Source organism: Neopelma chrysocephalum, unplaced genomic scaffold (genome assembly GCF_003984885.1).
Source record: "Neopelma chrysocephalum unplaced genomic scaffold, ASM398488v2 Primary Assembly neopelma1_96926, whole genome shotgun sequence".
Classification (NCBI taxonomy): domain Eukaryota; kingdom Metazoa; phylum Chordata; class Aves; order Passeriformes; family Pipridae; genus Neopelma; species Neopelma chrysocephalum.
Window position 1 is genome coordinate 1,322,590 of NW_020925569.1, and position 18,059 is coordinate 1,340,648.

General features: G+C 39.9%; 1 protein-coding gene across 1 annotated transcript in view; it reads right to left on the reverse strand.

The window, feature by feature from the left end:
- The window catches only part of FOCAD (focadhesin), a 99,575-nt gene extending 82,346 nt beyond the window's left edge, over window positions 1-17,229 (reverse strand). The window contains exons 1-5 of the mRNA XM_027670742.1: window positions 17,140-17,229; window positions 14,002-14,090; window positions 10,965-11,039; window positions 9,160-9,314; window positions 3,508-3,612 (exon numbers count right to left, since the gene is read on the reverse strand). Coding sequence (XP_027526543.1) covers window positions 3,508-3,612; window positions 9,160-9,314; window positions 10,965-11,039; window positions 14,002-14,058 — 392 coding nt within the window. The 5' untranslated portion in view covers window positions 14,059-14,090; window positions 17,140-17,229. The remainder of the gene's footprint in view (window positions 1-3,507; window positions 3,613-9,159; window positions 9,315-10,964; window positions 11,040-14,001; window positions 14,091-17,139) is intronic.
- Between the last annotated feature and the right edge of the window lie 830 nt (window positions 17,230-18,059).

An 18,059-nucleotide genomic window follows, 5' to 3' on the forward strand; every position in this document is an offset into this window, starting at 1 on the left:
TACAAAGACTAGGAAAGCTAAGGTTATTGCTTCATTTCAGCTTTCCAAGATGACAGCATGCAAGAGGCAGAAAACTATGCCAGGACCTTGAAAGTGAATAGCCCTTGTGAAGACATATAGGGTTATAGCAGTTGCTTATTTCAATACCTTTGTCACATTTTAAAAATTAATTACCTTTCCTAATCAGAAGAATATGTCTTCAGTCATCACTTAAATGCTGCTATGACACTGAAGGCAATGGAACCTTCCTAAAGTCAGCACATGCGACACATCAAGTCCAAAATGAAAATGGCTTACCATAGAGGGAAAAAAAGCAAGTCTTTTTGGACAGATTTTGAGTGTTCTGAAATTACTATAACTGCACCAAACTGGATGATGAAAGAAATCAGCTAAGCTCCATAGTGAACAGTGTGACTAATAATGAAACACCAAAATGTGCAGTCCATCTGATAATGCTACTAGCAGTAGGAAAAATGAGGTTTGTAGACAAGCTTTATTGTCAACACTAACTTAGGAATTGCCAGAACAGCACTGTAAGACACACATCTTTAAATGACATTACAGTGCTACTACCCTAAATTATTGCCAGTGGGTTCAGGATAAAGCAAAACGCACAACCAGACACAGCAGTTATCCACTCATTATATGTAAGTGGTCAGGGAAAAAAAGATAAATCTTATATGAGGGGCAACAGTAAAATATAAATTACTTTTAACTTTTGGGTCATCTCAACTTTTTTGTTACATCTCTGAATACAATGGAGCTCCAATCTGATTCAAAGGACAAATCCAGAAATAGACAGTTTTTCTGTATCAGGAAACAATGTCTGCAGTTAACGTACTTTTCTGAGGATGCAGATGTGACCCTGGTCCCTTCAGAAAGCTGGGACAGCATTTTACTCCACCAAATATGCATTTTAAAGCATTTTTCTACCTGCTCTGAATTTTGAATTCAGAAAGTTGGCAGCTTTTCAAAATTTTAAAACAATAAAACCATGCACGGTGAATCATCAAGAATAATGTAAACTACTAGTTCATTTAAAAAAAAAAAGTTAAACAGCTTTCAGAAAAAATTTATAGCCAAAGTTCTGTACATGTGTACCATAGCCCACCTGCACTAAAAATGCTGACAGGAGCCTCCCCCCGCCTCGGGTCAAGATAAAAGTAGTTTCTTAAAGAAAAGCAAAGGCTATGCAAGAAAGCAAAGGAAAAGAAAAAAAAATGTATTCTTTACTTCCCATCAGCAGGCAATGTGCAGCCACTTCCTGTGAAAAAGGGCTTCAGTCTGTGTAGCCATTGCTTTGGAAGACAAATGCCTTAACAATGAATGCACTCTGAGCTCCTTCCTCTTAGCTTTTATTCCCGAGCAGACGTCGTATGGTATGAAAGATCTATCCCTTTGGTCAGTTTGTGTAAGCTGTCCTGGCTGTGTGCCCTCTTGAAGTCTTGACCACCCCTACCTTACTGGCCTTAGAGGGATGGTGATGGGCTGGAGGACAGCACTGCTCAGCAGTAGCCAAAACACTGGTGTGTTATCAATGCTGTTCTGGCTGCAAATACACAGCACTGTGACGGCTGCTATGGAGAAACCTAACTCTATCCCGGAGAAACATAATAAAACAATCAAAACCAAAACGAACCAACCAAACGTAAAAACAATAACAACAACAGAAAAACCCAACAACCATAAAAAGCCCAAATCTGCAAGACATTATTTTCTTTCATTTCTTTTCAGGAACTGTTCATGATATTATGTCATCATAAGAAGCTGTATTATAAAACAAATTCTATTGTTCAGAATTAAAATTGACCTAAGCCAAATCTATTTATTACCCTGTAATGCTAGTGACAATTGCAAACCACTTGAGAACATACTGGAGCTTTTTGATTCTTCATTGATGATTTCCATATGGAATACTTTTGCATTGTTGACAGCATAATGCATGAACACTGTAACAGCAGATTACTGTTGGTGAGCTACTGTATACATTCTTCTATTTCTTACAAAAAATCAAGTTTTAATGGCATTTGATAGAGCACAACTACCACAACTGTTACATAACAATGAATGGATAGGTTTTTCTGGACACTAAACCCCAGAAATCAGATTTCAAAAGCACAAGGCCCTGACCTTACATCAAACAATCTGACATCTCTCTTCATTAAAGATGACTGCAACCAAAAGGGAAAACAAAAACTGTATTGGCTAAGTGTAGGTCTGCTGCTTATTTTCCGTTGTCTATTACTTTACTTTAAACCATTTTGAATGTTCCAAATTTCACCTTCCTTGTATGTTACCAGTACTTTCTCTTTTGGTAGGTGGTTAGGGAAAAAAGCAATTATCTTCCTTCACCCTACTCGGCAGAGGATATTTCTTTATTCCAGCCACATCCTACTACCTTCTTTTTCACACAAAGCCTGGATTAGGTTGCTTTAACTTAGCTTCTTCTACCAGGAGACTTTAAATATGTTTATTTTACTACTAAAAAGAAATTTTCCAAATGAGTTCCATCTTAGTATCCTTCATTATCTGCCTTTTGAATTAAAACTGCTCTACAAGAGGAGACTTTGTAGGAAGACCCAATATACCTAGAAAAACAAAGGATTTCAGGAACACAAGCATATCCAGCACTCCAAAGCCTGTTTCACTTTTCTTCACTATTTCGTTTTGCTTAATTAACGACGACTCCTGTCTTTTAAACAATGCATTTTATATCCTTAAGCCATTATAGCTACAGCCTCCTACAACGATATCTCTTAACTGCATAAAAAGACACTTGAAAAATGTTCATGACATCTACAAGCTGGAACGTTCTCCAGAAGACATAACAGAGGATGCCAATGCCAGTACTGACTCATGGTTTCTCAAGAGCTGAATGAAGTCATAAAGATGTTCCCTTCAAAAGTCTGCAATTGCATGACAAGCAGCTCTAGATAAGTAGCTCTAGATGCATCTTTTCAGTAACTTATTTTTACATGAATATCATCTTCACAGCAAAGACACTGAGGAACTTGACTTTGATAATAAGAATAAAGTAGGAAAAACAAATGAGAGGGAAGTAATTCACAGTCTTAAAATACTTATTGTGTTCTTGCATACAGCCTTCATGTTGCCATTGCCACCATAAGTTCGAAAAGCACAATCTTATCCCTGTACTAGAAAACTCCTTAAAACTGTCAACCAAAAAAAAAAAATCACAAAATCAGAGAATGATTTACGTTGGAAGGGACCTCTCAGATCATTTAGTCCAACCCATATGCTCAAGCATAGTCAGCAGGTAAGCCAGAAAGCTACCCATTATCACATGCATTCAGGTTCTGGTATCTCCAAGGATGGAGATTCCACAATCTCTGTGGGCAACTTGTGCCAGCACTTGATTACCTACACCAGGTAAACAAAACAGAACACGAAAAAAAGAGTAAGACTGAAACCCAGTATTAACTTTTTTTTCCTGAAAATCAGAAAATAGATATTATCGTATCTAAATAAAGCTAATGTGACACTAACCTGATTCCATACAGATTCCAAACAGACTCATCTCCATCTTTTCCCAGTTGAATAGCTTGAATTTGTAGTAACTTGCAAATAGTTTTTACTAAACCATGCACATTCCTGTTGACAAAAGAAACATCATCATGTATACAGTTATATTAGTTGATTCTTACATAAGAGAGGGAACAAAACACTTGAAGCCTGGAGTTCTTGAGGACTCTTCACATCTGCCTACATAGATTTGGGCAAGTCGTGCACCCATGTGTCTTTATTTTCCTTTTCACATAATGAACAAAATAGCAGAGAGAATAATTAATGCATCAATTAAAACTTTTGATGGTTTGCTTCTACTATATATTATAAGTACATTTGCTTCCCCCAGATTGACTCAAACTCATACATTTAATATGTTAAAACCAGAAAATTAGCTCTTCTCTGAGTGCAAGCATACAGGTAAACATCAAGCAAGCATGGTACACAAATTTCAACAATGCCACTGTCTCGGAAGTGAAATCACATTTCAGAAAAGACACTTGAGACATCTAGTTTGTGCTGATTTTTGATCTCAGGAGCAAAGGACTATACAAAACAGATACATACAGTTATTTTATCTCCCTTCTCCTATGTTACTTAATTTACCATCCCGGGAATCTAAAGAAACTTTGAGTTCATGTATCACTATCAAAATGGAATTTTGATAGCTCTTCCCATATTCTTCTGGAAATAGACTAAAGAAATTAACCAAGTCCACCACAAGGGGGTAAAAAAGCTCTGTGATGATGCAGTAAAAAGAAGTCTACAGCCTATTAATGCTTGGCTGAACTTACAAAGACAACTTCCAAACTTTTGCTCTCCTCTTCATAATTAAGTACTTTCTATACTCTTCCAACAAGACCATGTCAGAACCAGTCCAATCCCTTTCTCAAGAAAACAACCTGGATTCTATAATGAAACACACTTTCACAAGGTAAAAATGTAGAAGCAGAGGAAAAAAAAAGTCACGATAGGTTCTTCGACTTTTCACCCAGAACATGCTATACGATTGCATCATCATCACCTAAAAATTTATTAGATAGCTTACTAGTCATGTTAATAAAACACAGTTACTCCTCACTTTATTCACATAATGAACAGGAAGAGCTATTAAAATACACAACTATAATAGATCATTATCTGACAAAAAGTTACATTTATCTCAAAGAACAAGATAAGGGAGGAAAAAGAGAATTTTGTGCTGGGCTTTGGGTTTTTTTTTCTTTTTTACTGTTTCCCTTTCTTCCCTTCCTATCAGGAAAAAAATCTGAGAAATCGATTTTATCTGTAATTCCATTTCTCCACTAGTGAAAGGAAAACTGCAGGTGAGATAGAAAAAGAAATTACAGAGAATTTACAACCCTCTCATAGGACAAACAAACCATCATCCTAATTTAACACATCAGCAAACTGAGATAGAGTAATAGTAACTGTCTGGCCTAGAGTGCAGTATGTTCCACAAACATCTTCCAAAATTATGAATAGATATACAAACATTTAGGCTTTAAAGCTATACCAAAAATTCTGAACAGATTTAAGCAATTTCTATAAAAGAACAGGAAGCTTCACATGAACACTGTCAAAAGACAGGAGCTTACACAAGGAGCTGGATCAACATCAACACAACAATGTGTGGCAATAACATCTAATCACAAAGAAATATTCTAACTTAATATTTACAAACACTTTACTGAAGATTCAAAAATTGCAAAGGCAAAGGATTTCATGATTGTAGAAACATAACTTAGACACTCTCCTATCATTCATAAAAGAAAATGGGAACAGACAGGCAAATACCACTTTCAACTGTCAAACCTTTTACTACTTTTTTGTCACTACCTGCAGACAAACTCTTTCCTGTAAGCTGGTATGGCACACCAGAGAACACCTAGAGAGTCCCACAGTGGATCTCCCCACCAAGAAATGCTTAGCTTCATATTCTAGATACAGGCAAAGTACTATATTCTCTCTTCTGTGCCTTTCACACTTTTACCAGCAGTGCTGGAAAACATTAACCCTGATCAAAACTGATAGAACATCCTCCTGTTTTCTCTCTTTCTTCCAGAAGTGGACCAGTTTTAAGATGTGCCTTCAATCTTTAAAATGACTGGCTGTTGTGACACCTGGCTCTCAAAACGATGAAATCTGAGAATGCAAGAAAACATTAGGTTTGACAGAACACTGCTTCAAAGCAAAAAACAGGAAGGTGTAGTGCAGCCTTCTAAATCCCAGTGTAGTCAATGTAAAACACAGAGAAGGAAGGATATTTTTGGAGGGCAGGGAGAGAGAGAACAACCTTTTAGATTTTTCATTGCTAGAAAGAGCCAGTTAAATGGGAATTTGCAAGCATATTTCCCACTTCAACTGGATAACTATGCAGCAAGAGGAGAGAAAACAAACCATAAAACAGTAAGAAAACTGTCTTTCTTGTTCTGAAACTCCTGTATTGCTGATCTTAATTCCCAGGCAGGAAGTGGGGAGCGAATGGTTGCTTTAGGCTTTACACACCTTCTGAACACAAGCAGTACAGTGGCACAATGTATTGCAAGGACTTCCCCCACCTTCTACAGGCATGGATGCTAAGGTGATAAAAACATTCTGAAAACATATATACACATAGAAATCCTTGGGATTACAATAACCAATTGTTTGACAGGTGTTTTAGAAGACTGACTTGATTATTTATCCTCATTCACTACTGAACACAGGCCACAGAGTTTTCTCATTGTCATCTACACAGAATGTTGCAAACCAATCTTAAAAATACGTAAAAATGCACATGTATCTATTTACACATGTAAATATATTTCCTCTATATGCAAAAACACACAAATACACACACGATGTTTTATGGAGTTTAAACTCTTAGGGCATCGGAGGAAACTAACAGTGGGTCTAAGAGCCAGTCATAGTACAATGATGTACCACAGAGGTAAGAATAGGTTCCCATTTGTGTATTGAGCACGTAGTGTGAACCACATAACAAGTCACCTCAAATAAGCATGAGATGTTCATCTCTGACAAAGCAAAATGTGCCTCCTAGTGTGCATAATTTGATACACTTGACAAAATATAATCCAGCAAGTACTCTAAGCCACTGCTAAATTCATTATAACAGAAGGAAGAGGAGCAAGAACACCAGTAGTCTTTCCAATAAAACATAATCTAACTCCATTCAGCACTGAAAGTGCTCAGCAGTTGCAAATGCCTTTCTGTTAGCTGCCACTGGCTGCTAATTCCATATTTATTTTACTTTAGAGACATTGTGCACACAGCAGCGCAAATCCACAGAGCAATCCTAGATGAAAATATGGCAGGATGACAAACAGCAGGCTACAAGTCAAGGTAATAAAAAAAGTATCACTACTGAAAAAAACCAATCTGAAATTGTCAGTTTAATCAGCTGCTGAGGCTACAGACATTCTTCAACCCACAGATTTCTGTGGTTAGGCAACATAAACCCTGCTTTGCAATCCATAGTGGATGCAGCTTGAATTGTAGCAGCTCGGGGAAGGAGAGGGTGGCGGTGGGAAAGAAGCCAAAAATACATAAAAGGTTCCTGGATAATTTGCCAGCACTTACTATAGTAATTAGTTTTGTGTTGATTTCATACATTAAAAAATTGTTTAAAAAAATCAAAGAATGCTGTAGAAATGGGGCAGATCCAAGTCCCTTCAATACACAACTCTGATTTTGTTTTTAAGGTTAACTCAATCCTAAATATTCCACTTTACACTTTTTATTTCCTGAAGTAAAAAGCTGCATTAACATTTCATCTCCTTATAAACTGCTGCTACTGTAACAAACCCTCAGCTGAACAGGAATTTCACATTTCCTAGTCTGCAAGCCACAGTAATCAAACTTTTACTCCATCTTACCCTACAGGACTCGGGTTCTCACAATCTTAGTACAGGTACTTTTACCTCTTTATTAACAATGCAGACTCCTCCAAAACAAACTAGTAAAGTTTTGTCATTTGGAGGACAGCGGATTGCAGAAATTATCCATATTATAAAAATACATTTACAAAACCTTTTCTAGGGATCCATAGACACCAATTGTAAACACACATAGAATCAGCATCATCACAGTAAAATTCCAGCTGTCAACAAGCAAGTCACAAGGTAAGAAATATTTTTTTAGTGTTTCACTGGTTTACTCAAACTTAAGCTCACCTTGGCTCAGACTGAATATGAGAAACTTTTGGCTAAAACTGATTATGTGAAGGTGAGGAGGGGTGAAGAACATGTCTTGAATAGCATGGTTCTTCCAACCACTATGCTGAATACATCAGCATAATATATGACAGATATAGCACTAAATAGCTGGCTTGGCTAAAAAAAAGTCTAGGAGTCTGTAGCAAGAGAATCAGACAGCTTGGTGCAGAAATTCAGTTGGCTAGCAAAAAGCAATTTGACGTGGTTGGTAGATTTAAATGGACACATCTTCCTGATCATCATTTGACTTCCCATTTCTAAATTTTATGCACAGTGTTTTTTCCCCCCATAATGGCATTTGCAGCTCAAAACACCACTGTGAGATGTAAGCACCACATCTGCAGAATTTTGTAGGAAGAAGTAGCTGTAGAGTTAGGTAAAGTGGTTTCTTCCTCAGCAGACAAGGAAACAAACCACAGCATTCCTAATCCCAACACACATTCTTAGGGTGACTTTATTTGAGCAATTTTAATTTGACAGACTGATTAGTAAGTTATTTCTCCCCGTTCTGGTTTTGTCTGGGGTAGGGGCTGCTTTGGGGCTATGTTTTGGATTTGTGATGAACACAATATAGATAATATAGGTTGATAATAAGGATAATGTTTCTGTTACTGCTGAGCAGGGCTTACACAGAGCCAAGGCCTTTTCTGCTTTTTGTACTGCCACTCTGGCAAAGAAGTTGGGAAGCTGGGAGGAGACATAGCCAGGACAGACCATAATCCAGACCATATGGCATCATGCTCAGCATATAAAATCGGGGGAAGAAGGAGGAAGGGGGGCAAGTTTGGAGTGAGGGTGTTTGTCTTCCCAAGAAACTGTTGCACATGACGGGGCCTTGCTCTCCTGGAGATGGCTGAACGCTTGCCTGGCCATGGGAAGCAATGAATTAATTCACAGCTTTTGCTTTCCCTATTAAACCATCTGTATCTCAACCCACGAGTTCTCTGGCTTTTACCATTCCAATCCTCTCCCCAGTCCCCCACTGGTGGGGAGGGTGAGTGATCTGCTGAAAGGGGCTTGATTGCCGGTTGGGTTTAAACCACAACACCCTCCCACAGAATGGAAGTTCACGCCATTTTTTTCCCTTTCCAATGACAAAGGCAACAAAACTAGGCAATGCATTGACTTCTGAGGCTCACAGTTCAACGTTTAGAGCACTAGTCTGAACTGCTAACAATTTCAGCTTATACCCATAAGATACTCTGAGTTCTTATGTCAGACCCACACTGTCACACAACCAAGATGAAAGCAACGTGCTTCATCAGAGTGATAGGGCAATACCAGTCCTTAATGCCACAGTTTATTTCAAGATACTGACACTTACAGAACCTTTCCTCTTCCCCCGTATTTACAAGGGAAAAGTGATGACTGATAACCAGCTGCCAAAAGGACACAAAATTAGACAACCAAATACTACCTTGCTGAGGGAATTAGGTTGAGAGCTCCATGAAGAACGTAGTCGAGCTCAGCATGTTTATCTGCAACAAGTGCCACCAACCCCTCAGAGCAGGCTGTTCGCAAGGCAACATTCTCACTGCAGCACTTCTCCCAAAGCAGGTTCAGAGCAGGGGTCTGAGGGCAAAAGCATGGGACAAAGGCAATAAAAAGGCTTTAATTCATCTCAAATGCACTTTTAAATAAAAACCAGCTCAACAGTTGCTCCTGAAGCCTTAGAGAGCACAAGAGAGGAATCTGGGATACAGATTCTATTCCTAAGAAAGGTCTTTCCCAGGACAGTTTCTACTTTTCTACTCCCACAGTAGGGTGTAGGACTCATTGTCTCTGAGAAAAAGGCAAGGCAGACGAATTATTCAGCTGTGCCTATGCAGGTAGAATCATAGAATGGTTTGAGTTGAAAAGGACCTTAAAGATCACCTAGTTCCAACCTTTCTGTGATGGGCAGAGATGCCACTCACTATCAGGTTGCTCAGGGCCCCACCCAACCTGACCTTGCACACTTCTAGGGATGGGGCATCCACAGGCAGGCTATCATCAGTTTCCTGATTTAAAAAAACAGGATGCAATTGGAAGCAACTCAAGAACTGGTATGACAAGTTATGTCTACAACAAGGTGTAGTGCAGACAGCTAAAGGAAGGCATACAAAGGGCTATCCAAATATAAGTCGACTTTACTCAACATGTGAAGTTCTCTCCATTTGCTAATAAGTACAAAGATTTGGCAGTATCCATCAAAACTACTGCTTGTTTCCACAGTAAATTTGTATTCACAGACTGGTTTGCTAACTTTGTGACTTCCAAATGGAGAGCAAGGAAGGTTTTAAAACAATTGAACACTGCAAAATGCCCTTGAATAGAAAAGGGAGCCTGCAACGTCTAACCACCACAGTCTTCTACTTAGCATTTTAGAAGGTGTTGCTGTATTTCAGTTCAATACTTTCATGGGGCAGCATAAGGGGAAGAATCAGCTTGTAGCTCAAAACAGAAAGTAACTGGGGAACGTGATAACGATCAGGACAGTGGAAGAGCTTCTGTTAGATAAACTACACACCTCCAACATTCCCTCACACCAAAACTCAACACTTTTCAGGTCTGGGTTTGCTACTCTGTGGGGGTTAAGGAATCAGATTGGGATGAAAAATCTCCAAATAATTTTCTATTCATTTCTGGATAAGTCAGATTTTGGGGAAGAAAAAGAGAGAAGCAAATCCTAACACCTTACCTTGGTTGCTGTGACACTTGCAAACGCCAGGATTTCACATGCCTCTCGGTTAACAAGGCATGCACTTAAGTGAGCTTGACTCACTTAAAATGCAAAGTACACCTCTACATCATGCTCTCAAAGAAATACAAGCTCTGCTTAGCCAAATGAAACACCAACACAGGTATGTGAAATGCCATACTTTTGAAATTTTTATAGTGATGTAAACAAATTTCCACCTCAAGTGACAATGTCTCACCATATGGTACTTCACTTGCAGAAACATAACTAAATTAAGCTCTCTTAAACTGAACATAGATCTTAGTATTCTGCAGAATTAAGACTTCTGCCATTAAGACTTCTAATGGAAGTAAAACTGCTCTTCTGATCCCAGAAATTTATCATTTCTACCCGTACACCCAGATACACATTGATGACAACCTTATTTAACTTGTGGAATTGTGTTAAAATTACACAATGGAGAACAGGAAAATGTAGAAAAAGCACGTAGAATAGGAATATATGGATGAGAGAGGAGACGGAAGTGAAAGAATGACACAGACCTGGGCAGAAGCCTGTCTGATCTTCTCCGAAGAAACTTTTTCTTTCAGTATTGCAGCAATCAAATGGCCCACTGCCTAAGAGAGAAAAAGAAATAAAAACCACATGCAGATGCGTGAAAAGAAATAAAATAAAATGAAAAGAAATAAATAAAAACCACATGCACGATTTTTAAATTCCCCATTAAGAAGACTTTACAATGCTCTTGCATGTGATCATCTTATTATGATTTGAAATCTTACTGGTATGGAAGCCAAAATATATTTTAGGGTTTAAAAATCTCCATAATACTGTTGTCTTGAGGCAGAAAAGAAACAAACTTCCATAGGGCTCCACACAGATCTAAAGGTCTCTTTGTACAGGTACATAGGTACTTAGGAATTGCAGGTATTTTAATGCATCAACTTTAATAAATATTTATAGCTCCCCTGCTGTACAGATTCCTATGTACTTAACAGCACTGGTAATTACTACATCCTTTACTACATAGGGAAACAGAATCAAGAGAGGAAGCAGAACACAGCAAATCTAAGCAACTTGTCCAAAGTTTTGTATCACAAGTTTTGTTAAACACTGATCATAAACATACTATCATATCTTAAGCATTCTGCATATCTAGTAGCACAGCTCCTGCCAGAAAAGGTTAATTTCCTTTAAACAAGGCATTTGAGTTAACATTATTCCTCGTTAACCTATTCAGTGGCAGAGACCGTGAACAAGTTTTAAGTTTTCAAGGTCATCTAGAAAAAAATGCTTCATTTCTAAAGAACATCATAAATTTGTTCATTTGAGATTGAAGATTAAGCTCCTCATTCTATTTTAATACAAGGAATGTCTGATTTCCTCAAACTGCATTTGAAAATCTAAATGTGAACTGTAATACCCTCAAAGGCATCAGGTTGTTTGAACCCAGTCTTTTGTCTTCTGACTCATCTCTAGTGCTTTACTCTGCCTTGTTTCAGAAATTATTGACACTGCTACACAAAAAACCCTTTCTGTGAGAGAGAGAAAAAGACATTTTCATAGTAAGAGCACAAAAACGTTTCAGTCTATCAATCTGCCCAGAACAGCTGCTGCATCTACTCTTCCCTGGTAAGGACAGATCATTACTTTTGGCAAAAAACTAGGCCAGCAAGAAAAAAAAAACAACTAACATTTCTTTTTTGTTAGTGTATAAAAAGACAGGAACAAATTATTTTAAATGTTTTCAGGTTCCTTCTCCTTTCATTATTTACTTCCACCTCATTTAAGTATTAGTTGCTAGCCTGTCATGACAAACAACAGCACTCTGAGATAAGGGCTCATATTTCTGGGAAAGACGGCACTTTGAACATTCATAGACTACTAAGATTATGCTTTTCATAGGCGTGGATATGTACTCTAGCACATTTTATTTAAAAAAACAGGTTATTATTTGAAAATCTTACTCTTGAGAAAACAGAATGAGAAAATGGGACCAAGTCAGACACTTACCTCTGTTACTCTGCAGCTATCCCACTGCAAGAGGAACAACATGCTCCCCAGGCAGATTAGATCTCTTTTAGGGCACTTACCAAGTGAATCTTATATTATTTTTTCTTTTTCATGTTTATAAGGAACTTCAGAAATTAATTCACACCCACATCCTTAAAACACTTTCATTACACATGAAAATGGGCTTATCAATAGAAACTGTCTTTTGCAGTGACCTAGCTATACAGGAAAGTAAAAATGCAGATTAGACTACCTATGCTCAAGTTTCTCGCTTTTCTGATCATGTGTAGATTACATGCTCTGCAGAGCAGATGTCTCGGTTGGTCCCAGAAAGAGAACATATCTGTCATGAAGTTAAATCCTGACCTGATGATAGTTTGAAGATTACAGCATGGTTTTCAGGGGTCACAGAATACAAGTGGAAACTATCAAAACAACCAAAGCAGAGGACAAAATCAACCAAAGCAGTTGGACAGCATCAGTAGACCTTAATGATGTACAGCTGTAGTGATGAGCCAAGACATTTCAGTAACAGAAGTGTACCACGGGGACATTCTTCAGCACTGAAGAAAAATTAACCGCTTCCAAGATGCTGAGTCCTACCCATCAAGGCTAGTAATGACATAAACTCATCTGCAGTATGAGACACTCTGGTAGACCTTAGATGAACTCCAGCTTTCAGGGACATGATTTTCCCTCCTAAATGCCAAGTTGATGACAAAGGGACTTCTGATCTCCCTTCAAACTTTACTGTTGTTAAACCAATGCAAACTAAGATGAAATGAAAAGGCAACAGAGGCACCAGGTTGCATTCATATCAACTTAATCCACCAGACAAATGACTACATTTTTAATCCTGAATTCAAACAAGAAGAAGAAAACAGGGAAGTTAGCAATGAACTTACAGATGAAGACACATGTTTTTAACACTGAAATGAGAGACGGCCAAAGCAAGGAAGGTGTATTTTTTGACCAAAGTCTATTAATTCTATTACTCCTTCCTGTCCATTAAAAATACTATGATAAACACTTTTTGCACATGAGAATTTCAGGTGAACATGCTCAGGATGGATCTGATGATAAAGGAGCTCGTCTTTTGAGCTGTATACAGTTATTCTTTGATGAGAGACAAGACTGGAGTAGTTCATCAGTTCTCATCACACAGGAAGAAAACAAATCAATCCTAAAGACAGTTCTATAAAGTATTTCCAAGTACTTCAGCCCCATACATGGCATCTTGTAATTTCTGACTTCTCTTGAGATCACAGGGTCACTAAAAACCATTTGCTCCTACTCAAACATCCAGTCACGGAAAGTTTCTGATTTTCCTGAAGAGACTTTATAGTGATGAGAAATTATGTCCAATGTTTGGATTACACAGAGAAGGCAATTAGTATTTGTTTGCAGCTTAAGAATACCCTGGATTTCTGACTCCAGAGCAAACAAAAAAAAGAAAAAGAAGACGCCCCAGAAGTCTCCCTTATTACATTTCACAGTTAGGCAGCAGGTGTTGGAACAAATGGTTCCACAGACAACTTCATTTGTTTAATGCTTTTAAAAAATTACCTGTGATTGAACAACTGCATTAGGAAATTCAAATCGCTTCTTGATGTCATCCAGCATTTTAGCTCAGTCACACGACATTAAATTTCACCCTGCAAGATAGATCGAAAAAATATACTTAGAATTAGGAAAGACAGCATGCTATTTCCCAGAAAAAAAATTACAAGATTTATGTTGTACTTAAAAACAGATGCAAGCACTAAACCATTTTTTTCCCCCTCCAAAGTCTACCACATCACTTTGCCTTTTGGGCTTAAACCCAATAAAGGCTGAATACTCACTGATCTTGCACAAAGAATGGGTGATGGACATTTCTTAAAGATGCAGCAAATATACTGTTCCGTATGGCACAGCATGTATGTACTCTGAAAGCATTTTATATACATCTCATTGACTTGAAAATGGGACAGCTCAAGGGGAGTGTCCACTGTCTCTAAAATATGATTTAAAATGCAAAATTATCCACAATTTTTCTGGTTTCATGCAAAACCAGAAGCGAAACAAACAAAACACTCACCTGGGAGACTGCAAATGGTAATTGTAGTTAGGGGCTGGAACAGCTGACATGAAAACTTTCTCTGTGAGTTAGAATATGCAGGAACCCATAAGCACACAAGAATCTAAACTGAAGAGAAATCAGGACTCAGTTTGTTGCACACCAGCAAAACTGATGGCCACAGAAAATATTCAGATATTTCTCTTTACTGTAAACACACCTCCACCCCACCCTAACAGAGCTCTGGGGCAACAGCCTGGGGCACACAGGCCAGGGCAATGCCTGCCAGGGTCCATGGCCATCTCTGCGGAATTGCTCCTCACACAGCCCATCCCTAGTCCATACTGTAAGGGCTGGGCCAAAACACGGCATTTGTCATTGTTGAAATTCCTGAGGGTCCCATCACCCTGTTCCTCTAGTCCATGCCTAGGGCAGACATATATCCTATCTTTGACACACGAACAGGGTGAAAGACAGTGTTGAAAGCCTTGTTCAAATGGAGGTAAATGACACCTACCTTTGCCTGCAAATCCAATTATCATTTATTAAAGGCAATCGGGTTGGTCAGGAATAATTTCTCCTTGGTAAATCCATATCCGTGCTTATTATTCCTAATAAGAATCACTGAATCAGACAGTTTAGGAACAAAGATCTCCGGAGATCATCTAGTCTAATTCTCTCATCAAAACTGGTCTGATTAGATCATCTTGCTCTATGCCAAATCCAGAGAAGTCTTGGAAACCTACAAGGATGGAAATGGTGGTGTCACCATCCCTGAAGAAATGACGGGATGTGGCACTTTGGGCTACTGTTTAGTTGACATAGTGGTGTTTGGTCAAAAGTTGGACTTGATGATCTTGGAGATCTTTTCCAACCTTAATGACTGCGGGTGCCATCTGACTCAGGGATATGATACACCATCAACCACACAGGCAAAAAACATCCACCCCAAAGAAATCGCCGAACACATGCACACAGAATAAAGAAAGAAAATACAAGGTATTGGAAAGGGAAAGGAAGCCTGGCTTGTTTTCCCAACATAATCAATGTGAATGATAAGCATCTGTGGAGAGTTGAGCTTGGTTTACTGCAAGGTGCCTACCAAGCTGCTCTATCACTCCTCCTTCTCAACTGGAAAAGAGGAAAAACTATGATGAAAGGCTTGTGTGTGGTGAAAAGGACAGGAAGATCCCTCAGAAATTACCATCATGGGCTAAACAGACTCAAGTCAAGGAAATTAATTTTAACAAATGAAGACTGAGTAGAATGATAAGAAATAAGAACAAATCTAGAAACACGTTACCCCTACCCCTCCCTTCCTCCTGGGTCACCTTCACTCACTACTAACTTCTCTACTGCTTTGCCCTGAATGGAGTAGGGTATCAAGAAATGAGGTGATAGTCACACTCTTCCCCAGATCCAGCATGGGATCCCTCCCACAAGTCTGCAGTTCTTCATAAGCTGCTGAAGCAGTTTATGTAGGTCCCTTCCACAGGGTACTGTCCTTCAGGAACAAACTGCTCCAGCATGGGTCCCCCATGGGGACCCTAGTCTTGCCAGAAAACCTACTCCAGTGTGGGCTTCTGTCTCCATGGAACCACAAAACCTGCCATGAGCTTGCTCCAGTGTGGGCTCCTCTCCACAGGGTCACAGCCTCCTTTGGGTATCCAACTGCTCCAGCATGGGCTACTCTATTGACTGCAGGTGGATACCTGCTTCACCACAGACCTCTATGGGCTGCAAGACACACAACCTGCACTACCATGGGCTTCACCGTGGGCTGCAAGGAGAATCTCTGCTCCAGCACCTGGAGCACCTCTTCCCCTCCTGCACCTTGGTGTCTCATATGTTTCTCTCATATTCTCACTTCTCTCCTCGGCCTGCTGTTATGCAGCAGTTTTTCCCCTTCTTAAACATGTTATCCCAAAGGTGCTGTCACCGCCACTGGTAGGCTCAGAAGTGGGTCCATCCTGGAGCCGACTGGCACTGGCTCTGTTGGATACGGGGGAAGCTTCTGGCAGCTTCTCACAGAAGCCACCCCTACAGCCTCCTCTCTACCAAAATCTTGCCATGCAAATCTAATAAACCATCCTAATGATAAGAAGGACAAGCACTGCTAATGCAACTGAACTAGAGAAGAGCTGTTATGGTATTACACCTTCAGATCTGCTCCATACCAGTTCACCTAAAGTAATTACCTCAAGGTAAGCTAAGCTAAACAACAGAATACGACGATCGCAGGGAGCACTGAGACCACATTTCCCATATATATATTGCCTTTGGCTCATTTTTAAGGACTTTCGATTCGAAATGGCGTTCCTACCAAACCAGCGGAGTGAGCACACCTGCCAACGCCCGGCCCCCCCCTCCCCCCCCCCCCCGTGCGACCTACACGGCACTTCATGGAGCCTCAAAACCACCAGCTTTAAATTAAAACCAAGCCAAACTAAAACAAATAACACCGGCTCACACAGGGCAGCAGCGGCAGCTGTCTTTACTCCGCTGCTGGCCTGACGCAGCTGATCGGTCCCCGCGGCCGCGCAGGGGCGGCAGGGCCCCGGCCCTCGCCCCGCGCCCTCCGCCTCCGCTCTACCGGCGGCCCCGGACCGGCAGCACAGCCGCCTCCCTCCGCTCCGGCCCCTCACCTGTGCTCGGCCGAACTCGGCTCAGCCCGGCCCGCATCGCTGCACGCCCCGCACAGCCCTCAGGCACCGCCCCGCCGCACCCCGGCAGGAAGCGGCCGCCCCCCGCGCCCAGGCCGCCTGCGTGGCGGGCAGCGCAGGCGCGGCGGGGCGAAGGAAGCTGCGGGATGAGCAGGAGCGTGAACCTTGTGTCGAAAAGGTTAAGGGAATTCATTATAGACCCCCTAAACAGGAAAGAAAACAAATTTTTATCACCTTCAGAATTACCGCAGAGTGACTGCCTTCAGCATCCTAAATGCTTTGACTGGCAGTCATCGATCAAGCTTCAGGGACATCAGGAAGACCCTGAACACCAAAAATAAATGATGCTCTGGTTGCTGCATGTTATCAGAGAATCAATTAGGTTGGAAAAGACCTCCGAGTCTACACTTTCTCAAAAGCGGAAAAAGAGTTTAAGCTCAGTTCAAATGTATTTTGGTAACTGCTATGTTACCAAGAGGTAACCATGCGGCAGTGACAAAAGAAGCTGTATTCTCAATTAATAGTTATTTTAATGCAAAACATCACTTCTTGAACATCAAAGTAATAGGCAACTTCTACAAGGCATGTATAACGTAAGAATGGTTATCAGTAAGAATATCTTCAGAGAAAATCACAAATATTTTGAAAGGAATTTGTTTGAAAAGGGTTAGATAATTCTCTAACTCAAGGTTGTCTACCCTGAGTTTGCTTGAGCTGAAAGTAGTGGAATGCTGACAAATAGGAAACAAAAGTAAATGTAGGCAAGTCCATCTAACACTTTTATCATTTCTTCATTTAAAAAGAATCCAACTAAAGTCATAGGCAGTTTATGGCATCCAAAGAGTCCTACCCCTGCCTTCATTGAATTGGTGGAAAACCATGCCTTGACACTTCAAGAGCCA